At 49.5% G+C, this 16,845-nt stretch overlaps 1 protein-coding gene across 4 annotated transcripts in view; it reads right to left on the minus strand.

Moving 5' to 3' along the window:
* Positions 1 to 1,002: 1,002 nt before the first annotated feature.
* Positions 1,003 to 16,845, minus strand: part of NALCN (sodium leak channel, non-selective) — a 296,965-nt gene continuing 281,122 nt past the window's right edge. For all 4 annotated transcript variants that reach the window (XM_043892088.1, XM_043892089.1, XM_043892087.1 and 1 more), the window contains 6 exons: positions 16,297 to 16,412; positions 13,809 to 13,966; positions 10,012 to 10,162; positions 6,286 to 6,435; positions 4,523 to 4,640; positions 1,003 to 2,838 (listed from right to left, as the gene is read on the minus strand). In XM_043892088.1, the coding sequence (XP_043748023.1) occupies positions 2,645 to 2,838; positions 4,523 to 4,640; positions 6,286 to 6,435; positions 10,012 to 10,162; positions 13,809 to 13,966; positions 16,297 to 16,412 (887 nt within the window). In that variant the 3' untranslated portion in view covers positions 1,003 to 2,644. The remainder of the gene's footprint in view (positions 2,839 to 4,522; positions 4,641 to 6,285; positions 6,436 to 10,011; positions 10,163 to 13,808; positions 13,967 to 16,296; positions 16,413 to 16,845) is intronic.

The following is a 16,845-nucleotide window of genomic DNA, read 5'->3' on the forward strand; positions in this document are numbered from 1 at the left end:
TGAGGCTTTAGAGTCCAGTTTCTCTTCTGCGTGCCCGATCCTATTTGGCATGAGCTGGGCACAGACGGCCAGTCCCCGCTGATGGCTGTTGCGGTTGACCCACCACTGAGATTCGAGTGAATAGCCTCAGTCTGGCCATTCTCCCCATCCTCATTCCCTCTGAGTCCCCTGAATCACCATATGTGCGATGCATGGGTGGTCTGGTCCCCTGGGGGGCCCTGCGTCAAGCATTCTATCCCTGACGCTTTCTGATGCCCCTGGAACCCACAGTGTCCCTTAATTAGAGGCAGCGGGTGGCATGATGGCAGGATTAGTGTCGGTGCCTGGCCTCCCTCAGGACCAGGGGACGCTGCGGTCCAGGTTTTCCCATCTGCATAACCGGCCTGTTTATAAGTTGATGAAAAATTTCAAAGCAGGGTGGGGCATGTTATCTTCTGGGCTTACGGTCCACTCTGCTGGCTTCAGGAAGAGGCTGGCCCTGAGTCCCACGGGGGGCGTGTAACTGTTTTCCTTCACTGCAAATGGAGGGTGCTATAGCTTTAAGTGCATTGCTATTTTGCCATCGCTGCAGAATGAACAACAATGATGTTATGCTGAGCATCAGTTACAAGCACTTTAGGAAAGGCTCAGCCGTTTTGGACGATGAGGCTGTATCACTCAAGTGTAATGAGCCAAGAGGAGAAACACGTTGTTTGCATGCAGCGCTAGTACAGACCCGTGCCCTGGCCGCTTGAGCTCCTTTTCTGCTCTGTTGTGAATTTGGAAGATACAGGGTGTTTGTTCAGCCTTACAAGCACTAACGTGAAAGGAACATTCTGGCTTAGGGACTGAGCTGAAATGAATACCAGGGACAGTGCTTCTGCCAGCTAATTATCGACAGAATATTCAGAGTTTGCAAAATGCCAGCTCCTTGGCGGTCCCACCTCCAAGCCCCTCTCCTACCCTCCCCCCAAGTCCACACACAAGAAAAGGGTTTAGAGCTGATCATCAGCTTGGAGTAAATTCTTTTACAAATCCAATATTTATTTTCTTATGTACAAAAAGGAAACTCCAAATGAACATAAAAATGAAATAAAATCCTTTTGGCTGCACGGACTTTAATTGTCTATTATCTTGTCACAATTAATCATATAAACGCTATATGGACTGTCACCACCATGTCACATTTGTTATACAGAGGGAATGTGATATTTGGCTAGTTTAAGAATGTTAAATAGTGAGAAACAGAAAGAGGTCACACAGAACCTGGGGACTGGGGTGGTGGTCAAAGGATTCTGAGGTCATCATTCTATTGAAGTCATCTGAACAGCAAGTCTCCAATTACAAATAGTGTAGTCAAAGCCCCAACACACCTCTGCTTGGTTGACGCAACGTAAGAGAGCTAAGGTTCCATCCAGAGGACATGGACCACTGATGTGTGAAACAAATACAGCTGAGTTGTCAGATACCTAAACTGTGAGCTGAGAGTGAGATTCTGGAGAGTACCATTATTTCTACAGGAGAATCTGGCATCAAGGGCATCATTAAAAAAAAAAAAAAAATTTACTTGGCTGCATTGGGTCTTGGTAGCAGTGCACAAGCATGTGGGGTCTTAGATTCCCAGGGATCAAACCCACGTCCCCTGCATTGCAAGGCAGATTCTTAACCATCGGACCACCAAGGAAGTTTCAGCAAGGCCATCATTTTGAAATGAACACGGCAATGGTGTGTTGCAGCCAACTTATAATGTCTTTGCTGATTTATGGCCAAAGGGACCAACCTTGGGTAAGAGATGAAGCCAATGATAATATCACACATGTGAAGATTTTTAAATTAAGCGGAATCATGTAGTTTTACTTTTTTTTTTTTTGTGCTAAACTGTGATTAAAGGGCTTTTAAAGAAACTCAACATCTTCATGTAACCATGCTCCCCCTGAGTGATCTATGTACAGCTTTGTTTTAAACCAGTCAGCTCTTCAGGCCAATTCTTTGCTTGATACCTATACATGGAATTCTCTTGGGAGCAGGCCACAGTTCCACTGAGTGACTGGGAACAGACACTGACTTGTTCTGATCTGTAAATAGCTTGTGCAGATTTTAAAAAATAACGTAAGAAAAAGAACAGACTTTTTAAAATTCAGAATCTGTAGTTTGTAAAACTACTATCATTTTAGCATGAGCTTGGTGCTGACCTTTGCAGATCAATCATAAATAAATTCTCCCAAGAAAAGTATTTCTAGAAGAAGTAGGAAAAACACAAACTAAAACTATACCTCCCGCACTATAAATATCAGCTACTTTGGTCTAAGCACTCTTTCAGGGGGTGGTAATAATGCATAAGAGTATACACGAATATATACCTTAGTTTACATAGACAATGTGAAATTTTGAATGATCTACATCTGGCATTAGTATACTGTCTAATATTATGGATACTGCCACCGTGCTGATTCTCTTGGATTTGTGGCAATAACTCATCACAAATACAGCTTTGATGGACCCAGTTTTATGCCTTCCCATGGCAGGATCCAGAAATTAGTTCTAAAAAATCTTGTTACAAGTTGGACTTAAATTATACATCAATTACGGATTGCTCACTGGACAATGAAAGCACACACCAGAAGTCAGTTTTCGCCAGTGGACTTTCATCTGCATTGGTTTCCACCTAAATGTCCAGAAGGTCATCTCCACTTTCATCACTCTCCACGGTCAGCTGCCGGGTCCACCACTTCTTAACCTCGGAACCACAGGAAGCGGTGTCCGTCATGGGGTTCATTTTGCACACGACAGATTTCATTGTGGTCCGCCCTCCAAACCGTAAGTTGACCGAAGACACGGAGTGGCTTATTGGTTTTGGTGCTGTCAAATCAATAAAAGCCCCGTGAGCAACATGGTGTGGTTCCCCAACCCTGGCCCCCAACCCCGCCCCCAACCCCAGCCCCATCACTAGCTATTCCGGAAACACCCTGATGGTCCCATCAGTCATGCTTTCCACAAGCAGGTCCTATCCATAGATGTCACGTATGAAACCTTTCCAAGCACTGGATTCTGCATATTCATAATGGGGGCTTCCCAGGTGGCGATAGTGGTAAAGAACCTGTCTGCCAATGCAGGAGACGTAAGAGATGAAGGTTCAATCCCTGGGTGCGGAAGATCTACTGGAGGAGGGCCTGCCAACCCACTCCAGTATTCTTGCCTGGAGAATCCCAAGGACAGAAGAGCCTGGCGGGCTACAGTCCACGGGGTAGCAAAGAGCTGGACGTGATTTAACAACTAAACAACAACTGGAAGAAAGACTTCCCTCTCTGCTGTTAAGAGGCATTGGACAAACGTAAGAAGCCCCCACTTCCCTGTGGGCTGAGTTATCCACAGAGAAAGCACTGAACCAGGAAGATCACTGCTCTCCCTCTCACTCTGCATGCCCTGAATGGGATTATCCTAGTTTTCCATGCTGCTCTAGAAGAAAACTCTCTCACTGAATCAGTAAAATGTGGAAAATAATAGGGTTGTGAGGATCAAGTGAAGGAACAGATGGAAGGCAGTTAGGACAGTGATTGGTGTATAGTAAGTACTGAAACATATTACACTGTACTGAATAGGTTTTGTTGTTCTTTCTTTGAGAACCCTATGTCATTTTCTGAGTGACATGTACCCACCCACCTACGCCCTCTTAGAGTAAACGCATGTTGCCTAAGTTAGGGAATGCCTGGAATGTGCACTGGAAGCCTGTGGCGGTAATCTCTCGATCTTTCTATGTTGTGGTTATAATATCTTTGCTAACAGGGGCTGCTGACACTTCCTTGGTGGTCCAGTGGTTAAGAATCTGCCTTCCAATGCAGGAGATGAGGGTTCGATCCCTGACCTTGGAAATAAGATCCCACAGGTCACGGGACAACTAAGCCCATGTGCCACAACTAGAGAAGTTTAGGCACTGCAAGGAAGACCCACCTCAGCCTAATAAATAAATAAATAAAACTATTAAAAAAAATAGGAGCTGGCTTCTCTATTAGCTGAAAACAAGGGCTAACATTGTTCTACTTAGAGAAGCCATTTTGAGGAAAATGTTTCTGATGAGGGAAGTACATTTTCCATCATTTCACTGTCTGTATATAACTTTTTTGTTGTTTTTGGCCACACTGCATGACTTTCTGGGATCTTACTTTCAGACTAGGGATTGAACCCAGGCCCCCTACAATGAAACTTGAAATCCGAGCCACTGGACCACCAGTAGTGGTTCGATCCCTAGTCTGACCTAAATTCTGAAATTCAAGACCCCAAACACACAAAGAGGACTGATACCCTTCAGACCCTGATGCTGGGAAAGATTGAGGGCAGGAGGAGAAGAGGACAACAGAGGATGAGATGGTTGGATGGCATCACCAACTCAATGGACATGAGTTTGAGCAAACTCCGGGAGATGGTGAAGGACAGGGAAGCCTGACGTGCTGCAGTCCACGGGGTCGCAGAGTCAGACACGACTGAGCGACTGAACAAACACCTTTCAGATGAGCCAATCGCTGGAGAAAGGACTTGCTGTACTTACCGGAGGGCAGGCGCCACTGCCCGAACTTCCGCTGGGGCTTCCCGGCCTCGGCTGCGTCCTGGCGACCCCCTCCCCGGTCCGAGAGGGTGGGGCTCAGGAGTTGCTGCTGGCTGCTCGACTGTAGGGATGGGGGTGGGGGGAGAGTCAGGCGGTTATCCCTCACCACGTGCTTGCTTCCACCCTCCTCTGTGTGCTGGCCTGGCCCCTCATTTCAGTTTAAGAAAGGAAGAAAGCCCGTGGGAAAGCCAAGTGAGGAAAACAGTATGGATTGATCATGTACACCAGGGGGACTGGAAGACCGAACATGCGCAAAAGAGTCAAGGAAAATTTGACAAAGTCACCACTGCACACTGTGAGGATGAAAAGCCTGACTTTCCAGGTGGCCCCTTTTCTTGGGCATCCCTCCTGGATACCTCCATTCCACAGCTTCAAGCCCCCTACTCCTGGGGGCACTGCCATGCACCAGGACAGCAGGGAAGGGCTTCTAGGAAGAAGTGGGGGTAGCGGGGATGACCTGCTTTGAGGGCAGCACATGTTTGCCAACCTGGGGGTCAGCGCCTAGAGCTTCCAGATGAATCCTCAGGAGATGAAACTCTGGGATGAGCCCCAGAGGAGAATGAGACTTCGATCAACTAAGACTGAGGTCAAGGAGAAATGCTTGGATTTCCTCCACGCATCTCACCCAGTCTCTGCCTTACCAGCATCTTCTCCTTCCCTATCGGCACTGTGGTCCTCACCTCTCTTCGAGTTTTTTAACCCCAAACCAGAATGCTCAGTCAGCATCACCTCCCTGCTTCGCCAGCCCCACAGGTGACTACTGCTGGCCACCCTCGGGGCAGACAGGTGGCAGGGCCATTGTAGATGCCCCACGTTGTCCCCCATGTTGACCATCCTGGCTCAAGTCTCAGTGGCCCATGATTCCTACTGGCTAGGGGTCGGGGAGAGCCAATGACATGTGAATCCACCCAAAACAGGGCTGTGGCGCAAGAGGCCCCTTGGAAGGTCCTGCTCGGCCACGGAGCCCCAGGCATCAGTGTCTGTCGCCGGCTCTGACTGTGTCACTACACATCACGATGCTGGACCAGCTCCACCTGATTCACACTGAAAGCCTCACAAGGCCTGGGCCCTCTGCCAGCTGCTTCTCACCCACATGCTCTCCAGGAGGCTGGTGACGCTGAGCTGTTTTATGGACGTGCAGATGGAGGCTGGAAATGAAGCTAGGCTGAGCCCCAGTACACAGAAGGTCCTTATGCTAAGCCTCCCCGATTTCCATATGCTCTTCTGATACCCAACAAAAGGAGGACTAATCCTCGATGAGCTTGTTTAAGGAGGCGGAAGGCCAATTGCAAACCTTTTGCTCACTTGACTGAAAGATTCTAGGACTTGGTGAGGAAGAGAAAATATTGAGGGCAGAACTTCAGGCAAACCGTATTCTCCCAAGTCACGGGCTATGGCTGGACTCAAACCCTTACAGATGTGATATTAACTCTTTAGACAAATATCAACAGGATTATTAAGTTTAGAGCATTCCTTTTTTTTTTTTTTGTATCCATATAAATCAGAATCTTTTGAAATAAGTTCCACAAATTCAGGGATGACAAGGACACAAACATAAACTGGATCAATATGTTGCAGTCATTTTTTTTTTTTAATCAACTTAACTTCCTATTAGAAGTAGCATCACTTGTGTGAAATGTCTACGTGAATGGCACCAGCTCCTGTTCTGTGAACGTTCATGGGTGACAGATGCCCCCTGACCATACCTCGGGTTGCACACTGTTGTCCTGACTATTGGTCTTCAGGTCCTCGCTGGGCTGCGTGGTCTCAATGCTGGGCGGGTTGAGGATCCGCTTCAACTCCTGCTGTTGGCTCTGCTTCAGGCTGATGATGATGCTGCAGGACTGCTGCTGTTTCTATGGAGACAGGATCCTTCTTTCAGGAACGGGAAAGTCAGCCCAACATCCCCTACCCCCACCATTCAAATCTTCCTCTCTTCTCCTCTCTCCAAAGGACCTGCCTGCCCGGTGACCACTTGAAAGAAAAATAGAAAGAAGGAAAGAAAGCAAGAAAGGGAAGTCACTCAGTCATGTCTGACTCTTTGCGACCCCGTGGGCTGTAGCATACCAGGCTCCTCCGCCCGTGGAATTTCCCAGGCAAGAGTACTGGAGTGGGTTGCCATTTCCTTCTCCAGGGGATCTTCCCGACCCAGGGATTGAACCCGGGTCTCCCACATTGTGGGCAGACACTTTACCATCTGAGCCACCAGGGAAGCCTGGTGACCACTTAAGAGCTTCCAAATGAGAGTTTTTCCCTGATGGGTATCAGACAGCTTTAGAGGAGGGCTTGGAATGTTCATCTGCATAACAATCCTTATGTTCACTGATACTACCATGTAAGTTTTATTTTAAACAGAATTGTTTTTCCTTCTTTTTAAACAATTTTTAATTGAAATATAGTCAATTTATAATATCATCTAAGTTTCAGGTGTACAGCCCAGCCATATCCCTGGCGGCTCAGATGGTAAAGAATCTGCCTGCAATGCAGGAGAGGTGGGTTTGATTCCTGGGTCAGGAAGATCCCCTAGAGGAGAAAACGGCAACCCACTTCAATATTCTTGCCTGCGAAATCCCATGGACAGAGGAGTCTGGTGGGCTACAGTCCATGGGGTCATAAAGAGTCAGATATGACTGAGCAACTAATACCATTTTATATATATATAATGGAGAAGGAAATGACAACCCACTCCAGTATTCTTGCCTGGGAAATCCCAAGGACAGAGGAGCCTGGCAAGTTACAGTCCATGGGGTCACAAAGAGTTGGACACAACTGAAACGACTTAGCATGTAGCAGCATACTCACATACACACATTCTTTTTCAGGTATTTTCTCCTTATAGGTTATTTCACAATATTGAATACAGTTCCCTATATTATACGGTGTGACAGGATTTTTAGATCATTAACATGAGTCTCTATTTTTTTCCCTGTCTTTTCTTATTCTATGCTCACTAAGCCAACGTAGCTCACTCCTTTCCTCCGAGTTCTAAGAAGCAGGACACCTGGGTGGTTGAGAGAAACCCTTGCTTTGTTCTAGGCTTGGCTCTGGTCACAGTGGGCCAACCTTTCCTGGCACACACTGAGGCCAGGACGTTCTGGGAGAGAGTCAGCAATGCCCGTGCCCTGCCAGGGCCTGTGGGGGGCAGACGTGACCCCTCACCTAGCAGGGCTGATGGGGCAGGGGGTGGGGAACACTGAGCGAACTCAGAAGTGGGGGGGGGGGGCATCTGTCACAGCTGCCTTGCTATAGGAGGCTGGACTGGCCTTTTTCTCTGGGGACCTTTTCTCCTCCAATAGACACGCTTTGCAGTTGATGTTCTTAGAAACAAGATTTGTTCTGTATAAAAATTTGTTCTGTATAAACGTTTACTGGTTCATTTGATTTCCCCACCCCCCCAACCCGTGTGTGAAAGTGAAAGTGAAGTCGCTCAGCCATGTCTGACTCTTTGCAACCCCATGGACTGTAGCCTGCCAAGCTCCTCCATCCATGGGATTTTCCAGGCAAGAATACTGGAGTGGGTTGCCATTTCCAATCATAGGTCAAAAGCATTCATAAAAGTCATGACCAATTAGAAAAGCTGACTGCAAACACAATCAACACAGTATACATTCATTGATTTATGAATTAGAGAATCTTAAAGCTTATAGTTCAGGAAGCAGATCATAACTTTTGGGGAGAGGTGGTCTTTAACTAAAGATCAAACAACACTGTCAACAATACATTGGGCATTTTAGGGGCAATTTAAAAGTAGCTTTGTCAATTCAATTGTCATTCAAACACATAGAGATTGTTGGCATTGTGAACACCTGCCTTTCATAAAAGGTGATCGTAAATATTTTAATATCCATAAACTGCTTTTTATGGTTAGAACTGGACATGGAACAACAGACTGTTTCCAAATAGGAAAAGGAGTACGTCAAGGCTGCAGATTGTCACCCTGCTTGTTTAACTTATATGCGAAGTACATCACGAGAAACGCAGGGCTGGAAGAAGCCCAAGCTGAAATCAAGATTGCCGGGAGTAATATCAATAACCTCAGATATGCAGATGACACCACCCTTATGGCAGAAAGTGAAGAGGAACTAAAAAGCCTCTTGATGAAAGTGAAAGAGGAGAGTGAAAAAGTTGGCTTAAAGCTCAACATTCAGAAAACTAAGATCATGGCATCTTGTCCCATCACTTCCTGGAAAATAGATGGGGAAACAGTGGAAACAGTGTCAGACTTTATTTTTTTGGGCTCCAAAATCACTGCAGATGGTGGTTATAGCCATGAAATTAAAAGACACTTACTCCTTGGAAGGAGAGTTATGACCAACCTAGAGAGCATATTAAAAAGCAGAGATATTACTTTGCCAACAAAGGTCCGTCTAGTCAAGGCTATGGTTTTTCCAGTGGTCATGTATGGATTTGAGAGTTGGACTGTGAAGAAAGCTGAGCACCGAAGAATTGATGCTTTTGAACTGTGGTGTTGGAGAAGACTCTTGAGAGTCCCTTGGACTGCAAGGAGATCCAACCAGTCCATCCTAAAGAAGATCAGTCCTGGGTGTTCATTGGAAGGACTGATGCTGAAGCTGAAACTCCAATACTTTGGCCACCTCATGCGAAGAGCTGACTCATTGGAAAAGACCCTGATGTTGGGAGGGATTGTGGGCAGGAGGAGAAGGGGACGACAGAAGATGAGATGGCTGGATGGCATCATCGACTCTATGGACATGAGTTTGAATAAACTCCGGGAGTTGGTGATGGACAGGGAGGCCTGGCGTGCTGTGATTCATGGAGTCACAAAGAGTAGGACATGACTGAGCGACTGAACTGAACTGAAACTGCTTTTTAAACATTCATACTGTGTTATAAAGAAGTGATTCAATGGAAACTTGTTACAGACTCTGCTCAAGAGAGTACGGCTGACTCTGGGCCAGAATTAGGGTTTGAATCACTGTGAATGGATTGGGTGACATTGTTGAAGGTCCATAAGGTGATCACAGAGGGATCTAATCCAGGTACTGTGGGAGCCCTTTCCTTTGAACCCTCTGCCTCCCTCCTCCCCTCCTCCTGCCCTCCCCCTCCTCCTCCTCTTTCTAAAGCTTTTTCTTTTGAATCCTCTCCCTCCTCCCCTCCCCCCTCCTCCCCTTCTTTCTCCTCCTCCCCCAATCCCTCCTCCTCCCCTCTTCTCCCCTCCCCCCTCCTCCCCTCCCCCCTCCTCGCTTCCCCCCTCCTTCCTCCTCCCCTCCCTCCTCTTCCCCTCCCACCTCCTCTTTCCAAAGCTCTTTCCTTTGGATTCTCCCCCTCCTCCCCTTCTTCCTCCTCCCTCTCCCCCAGCCCCTCCTTTCCTCCATGCCCCCTCCTCTCCTTCTTTCTCCTCCTCTTCCACCCCACCCGCGCCGCCTCCTCCGAGAGGAGGAAGGGAAGGCCCGCAGGTCTGGCGCGCTCACGGCTCGGATGCGCTTCAGGCACTTCTTCAGCCACATGCGGATGGTCTGCTTGGCCACCTCCTCCTCGATGGTGTACTCTAGCTGCTCCCTGGCCAGCAGCTCTTCCAGCTGCAAACTCTTGCGGATGTCCACTGACCGGTAGGAGAGCATGCTGTGGGGGGGCATGGTGGTGAGCTCTGATGCCCCTGGGGGCCAGGCTCGTGGCCATCACAGAATCCAGAGAGGAGGCGACTCCATCCAGCCAGTGTAAGTTTCCGTTGCCACCCCGACCAGCTGATTATGTCACCGCCCTGTCTCCACCCTCATCTATCAGCCGGGGAGAGTCATGGACCTCCCTTTCCACAGGATGAAGTGTGCTACTATCTGCAAGGTGCTTACCACACCATCAGCATTAGTAAAACAAAAGATCCAGGCTAGGCTATGACCTTCATTATCAGCTGCTTAAGAGTCTGGAACTTCCCCTGTAGAAGGAAGACTGTTCTCTCTATACTTTCTTCACATTCAGGTCAATTTGGTGATGGTCCTTGTGCTTACAGTAGATGCTTGTTGGTTATCCATTTTAAATAAAGCATTATGTACTTGTCCATTCCAAACTCCCTAATGGTATGTGGCAGCCTGGATGGGAGGGGAGTCTGGGGGAGAAGGGATACACTTGTATCTGCCCGAGTTCCTTCACTATTCACCTGAAACTATCACAGCATTGTTAACTGGCTACACTCCAACACAAAATAAAATGTTAAATTAAAAAAAAATCATGTTTATATACAGAAAAATTTGGTGATGGTCAATATGCTTGGCTGTGGGTCACGTATCCCGTTCCCCGGGCCCCCTACCGTTTCCCTCTCAATTTATCTCATTTGCTCCCTGAGATCTTTCTCATTTATTATATTTTTTAAACATCTGTTTTTATTTACTTATTTGGCTGTGCCTGGTCTTAGCTGCAGCGCTTAGGATCTTCCATCTCGGTCATGGCATGTGGGGTCTTTAGTTGTGGTATGAAGTGAAGTGAAAGTCACTCAGTCGTGTCCAATTCTTTGCAACCTCATGGACTGTACAGTCCATGGAATTCTCCAGGTCAGAATACTGGAGTGGGTATCCTTTCCCTTCTCCAGGGGATCTTCCCAACCCAGGGATCGAACCCAGGTCTCCCGCATTGCAGGCAGGTTCTTGACCAGCTGAGCCACCAGGGAAGCCCAAGAATATTGGAGTGGATAGCCTATCCCTTCTCCAGCGGATCTTCCCAACCCAGGAATCGAACTGCATTGCAGGAGGATTCTTTACCAACTGAGCTATCAGGGAAGCCTGGCATGCAGACTCTTAATTGTGGCATTGAGGGTCTAGTTCCCCAACCAGGAATCAAACCCGCGTTCCCAACCGCAAGGAGTCTTAGTCACTGGGCCACCAGGGAAGTCCCTTCCTCATTCATTTCAGATGGGCTCAAAGCCAGGGTGCAACGCTCACTCCCATTCGGCCCTTAGCACAATAGGCCCAGACAACGGACAGATGACAGCGACTCAGCTGACGTGCCGCGTGGGGGCGCCTGGGCAACGAGGCACCTCACGTGTCCAGGCCGAGGGGCTCGCAGCCAAAGGGGGATACGGAGCCCTCCGGCAGTTGGGTGCTGTCCCGCGTAGCCCCTGCCTGCCCCCGGCTGTGAGCTCACATCCATCTACACAGCCCAGATCACAGCGTGGAGGTGCCTGAGGGGCCTTCCCCATGCAGCCCTGGTATCAGTTCCATGACCTACTCTCTATCTAAGCCTCTTCCCACCACTGGGGAAGAAGTGCTCTCCCCTGCCTTGTCAAGAATCTCATCGTTGTGGACCACTTGTGATCATATCCAGGGCGAGAAGGATAAGGAGGGGCAAAGGATGCCTCCATCAGCTTCATCTGGGTCCATTTGATCAGACACATAATATCATCCAAAGAGACTGGATGGTAATTAGTGGGGACAGTGATGTGTCTACACACCTCACTTGCAGTCTGAAACTGCCACTATGAGGAAGATGAGGTGACATTCTGAGAGAGATGGCACTCTTTGCTCTCATCTGTGTTTTCTGCCTCATCTTGGCCTGCCTTTTCACTTGCTCCCAGAAGAAGGGAAGAGGGGGAGGTAGAATGGATAACTTGAGAACTTCTCCCAGATCCTTCCTCTGTTCTGGTCATTTTTCAGATTCCAGTTACGACGTATGTCTGTATGCATGGATGCTCCTGAAATTTGTGACGCAATACCCAACATTTAATTGGCTGGGTATTTGTCACACGATGAACATAGCTACTGGTGGTAGAGGGTTTTCTTGACTTTTTCTGGAGCATGGATCCTTTGGCAGTGCAGCTGATGCAACATTTCTTAGCATAAGGTTTTGAATGCAGTACGAAATCCACATTATACAGGAAATGGATTATATAGAAATTGAGTCCTTAGATTATTTTCTTTGAAAAGGTGGTGATACAGTAAAATCAGAACTTCTCTACTATTATATTGAATAATAACATCTAGCTGAGGTGAAATGACTGTTATATCTCAGAACTGGGAAGCATAACAGGTATTTTAAGATATCAGACATGCAGTAGTGGACATGAAAATGTCTGTGAATTCTACTGGTGATAAAGATACAGGTACTGTATTGTTAACACCTCTGTGGTTTGTTGCCTGCATTCATCACTGAAGGAGCTGCTGCACTGCAGCCAATGACTAGTGAAAATAAAGATGGAACTGTTTCTCTTTCCAAGACCACGGACCTCTGAATTTTATCCACGGACTCCCATTTAAGAAGCTGTTGAGTTGAACTGTTTTCCCTCAACAAAAGGTATGCTGGAGTCCTCACGCCAGGCCCTCAGAGTGTGATCTTATTTGGGAATAGGTCACTGCAGATTGGGCTTCCCTGGCGGCTCAGACAGTAAAGAATCTGCCTGCAATGCAGGAGACCTAGGTTCGATCCCTGGGTCGGGAAGATCCCCTGGAGGACGGCATGGCAACCCACTCTAGTACTCTTTCCTAGAGAATCCCACGGACAGAGGAGCTAGTGAGCTGCAGCCCATGGGGTCCCGTCAGACACGACGGGAGCAACGGCGCATGTACACGCACGCACTGCAGATGTAATTAGTTAGGAGGAGGTCGTGCTGGAGGAGGGTGGGTCTTTCATCCGAGATGATCTGGTGTCCTTACAAAGGGGACACCTGGACAGACACACAGACACACACACGTGGAGCACGTCCTGTGAAGATGAAGGCAGAGATCAGGGTGATGCTTCCACAGGCCAAGAAACACCAACAACGACCAGCACGCCACCAGCAGCCCCGGGCGAGGCCTGGATCCGATCCTCCCTCCCAGCCTCAGAGAGAACCCCGTCTGCTGACTCCTTGAATGCACTTCCAGCCTCCAGACAATCCACTGGCCTGCTTAGACCACTCAGAGCGTGGGATTTTGTTAAAGCAATCCTAGCAAATAACGCAGAAGCCGCTCAGAGAGAAGAAAGGGCTGAGCCTCCGTCTGCCCTTCTGTCCTATCTGGGGTCCTCAGGAAATGTCTGGAAATGGGGTGTGTCAACCAAGCAGGGGCGCCCGTCTCTGGGCGGGCCAGGCCGACTCTGGTCGGACCCACGGGTGAGAAGACGGATCAGACTGCAGCCCCAGCTTGGCCCCGGGAACTGAGCAGGTCCCCGGCCTTCTGGATGTCTTCCTTCCCGCGAACGAAGGGGCAGGGGGCTCACAGCCCCTGCAGCTGAGACTCGGAGCTGGGAGCCACGCCCCCCGCCCCCGCCACCCCCCCCCCCCCCCCCCCCACCACGCCCGTACCTGAGCACGTCGTGGAAGGTGACGTCGCCGCCACTGTGTAGCCGCTCCATCTCGTAGCACATGTGCTTGAACAGAAGCTTGTCCTTGTCCAGGTCCACCTCCAGCCTGCCCCGCAGGAGCCGCAGCAGGAACTTCACGCGGAAGGTCGGGATCACCCCCTGGCGACACAGCGTGGGGATGGCTGTTAGGTCGCAGAGGATTCCATGCGACCCCATGGACTGCAGCCCGCCTGCCTCCTCTGCCCATGGTGTTTCTTTCCCAGGCAAGAACACTGGAGTGGATCACCCGCTGGTGGCAGAGCATGTTGATGGTTGTCGCATCGGACTCCTTGCGACCGCATGGACTGTAGCCTGCCTGTCTCCTCTGTCTGTGGGACTCTCCAGGCAAGAAGACTGGAGTGGGTTGCCATTTCCTTCTCCAGGGGCTCTTCCCAACCCAGGGGATTGAACCCTCGTCTCCCACACTGGCAGGCGGGTTCTTTGCCACTGAGCCGCCGAGGAAGCCTGGCAACAGAGCACTGTCATTCGGAAATCATCCTTAGGCCACCATGATTTGCTTGGCGTTCTGTTTTCACAGCCAAAGAGCCCACAGCTAGTCCTCAGAAGCTGCCATAAACCAGCACGAGAACGAGGAAGCTGCTGGCCTCCCGAGGCAGGGCGGGTCTGCACAGCCGCAGGAGACCAGGATGAAGAGCTGGCTCCTGGGAGTTTCTGCGGGAGCTTCTCTGGTTCCAGGGGGTGGGGTGGGGACAGGGACATCCCCGCCACCTCGCGCACCCAGGAGCCAGGAGGGGCAGAGGTCACCCTCCGCCTCCCCAGCACGGCTCCTGCTTTACGTCTCTCCCGGTGCCTGCCGCACGGACTCAGCCCGTCCTCACGTTTCTCTAACACGTGAGCCGAGAGGACAGTGATGCACGGAGTCGAAGACGGGGGGCCCACGTGGGCACGATCCTCCTCTTCACTCAGTCCAGATGCTGGGCATGGCTAATTATGGATGCTGAGTTGCTCTTCTGCCAAAAGACCACTCCTTTCCGGGTCCTCTTCAGCATGAGGGCAATCCCATCCAGGAGGCCCAGCTCCCAGCAGATCCAGACTCTGAGCCCCTAACACGGGTCACTCCCTTCGGGGCAACGACACCTGCAGTGCCAGCCTGGCTCTGACTTTGAATGGAAGAACTGGGCGAGAGGCAGGGAGGCTGGCAGCCCTTGAATTCCTGCCAGTTACTAACGTCCACACGTGTGAGCGGTGTGCCGACTTGCGTGTGTGTCCACGGAGGGCAGGCCTCTGCAGGCGGCAGTGATGGAGAGCTCAGCAGATCCAGGGGAGATGGAGGCCAGGTCAGCATCTTGGAAGAAACGCCCCCAGACCAGTGCCCGGGGCGGGGGGTTCACCAAGGGGAGAGAGAGCACAGGGCCTGGGGAAAGCCGTGCGCCCCTCTGCAGACCCCAGCTCTGATCCAGGAAACCCTGTCCGCTCTGCTTCTGGCTCCCTGGCCTCTGTGTCCGCAGTCGATTCTTCCAGAAACCATTTCCAGATCTCCCCCCAGGTCTGCCCGTGGCTGAACTTCCCTCGTTCCTCAGATGTGAAGTCAAATAAGACCGGCTCAGCCAGGCCTTCACGACCACTCTGCTAAAACACCTGCCCCCAGCTCCAGCCACTCTCAACCCTGTCACACCTTTTTTCAAAGTGTTTATCGCTTCTTGAAATAAACATCATCATTACAATTGTTACTGTTTCACTTTTTATAGTTTGTCTCCCTGGAGGCGCTGCGAGCACAGGGACCTTGCCATCATGTTCATGGTCGTGTCCCTGGTGCCTAGAACTGTGCCTGAGGGTTTGCGAGGATGAAGGGGGAAGAGGAGGAAGGGGAGGAAGGAGGGGGAGGGGTAGGAGGTGAGGAAGGAAGAAGGGGGGGAGAGGAGGGGGAAGGGGTCAGGAAGGCAGGGGAGGGGGGTGGGGGGGCCAGGAGAAGGGGAGAGGGGGAGGAGGGGGACTGGGGAAGAGCAGCTGCTGCTCTGACTCACTCTAGGAAATCTTGGATAAGCTTTATGATGAAAACATTCAAATAGTAAGTCCAAAATGGTAAGTTTCAGAAACCACTTAAATAACTCCTTTGCACTTCCAATCAGAATTGCTGTTTGAATCTGCCTTACAGGTCACTATGGTGATGTGAACCTCACCCCATCCTGCCCTGAGCCCAGGTTGGCCTCTTTAGAGCTCCCTTTGGGTTCCTCTCCTTGAAGACCTTCCGAATGTCGGAAGGAGAGGACACTCGTGGTTGGGAAGAACAGGACAGGGAGCTCTTCGGTCCCTCTCCCCTCCTAGCACGTCCTTCTAAATTGTCAATGGCAGAGTTCTGCAATTCAGCAATGGCCGTTCTATGCAAATTCAATACATGTCAACCGTCAACAACAAAACCACTGAAAAGTTTGCAATAAGGCATTAAGTGTCTTTGGGGTGGGGCATGAGACAATAATCGACTCTCTCACCTCTCTTTTATCATCCACCATGTTCCATATGATTTGAAAGTGGCGAAGATCATTGTAACTTAAAAGCTGGTCCTCCTCAGTGGAATAAAACAAGGAGAAATTCTCCACAATTATGGCTAAAGAAAAAAAAGAAAAGAAAAGAAAAATGAGGATGTTAGGCAATTATGCTAATCTGTCATTTTTCCCAAAAAGTAAAACATCGATTATAAATAATGAATTTTATCACCTACATTATAAGCCAAATTTTTAAAGGACTTTTAGTACGGTTTCCAAGTTGGCATGTTTTACACTTGGACTGGGCTATTTATCCAGCTCCTGCCTTTCCAAAACATGAGGGTCATGAGCGTAAACATGCATTCTGTGTCTATAGCTACTCACGCCAGCTGGCTTCAACTCTTCATTGAGAGTTCCAGGGCACTTTTCAAACATCAGATTGAGTTCTGGTGGCCCCACAGCTGGGTGGACAATGTACATCTTTCGAAAACATAATTGTGATATTTCAAGGCTGCAAAGGTAGCCTTTTCTGATATTTGTTCAACTGAACCCATG

This window comes from Cervus elaphus, chromosome 30 (assembly GCF_910594005.1).
Source record: "Cervus elaphus chromosome 30, mCerEla1.1, whole genome shotgun sequence".
Classification (NCBI taxonomy): domain Eukaryota; kingdom Metazoa; phylum Chordata; class Mammalia; order Artiodactyla; family Cervidae; genus Cervus; species Cervus elaphus.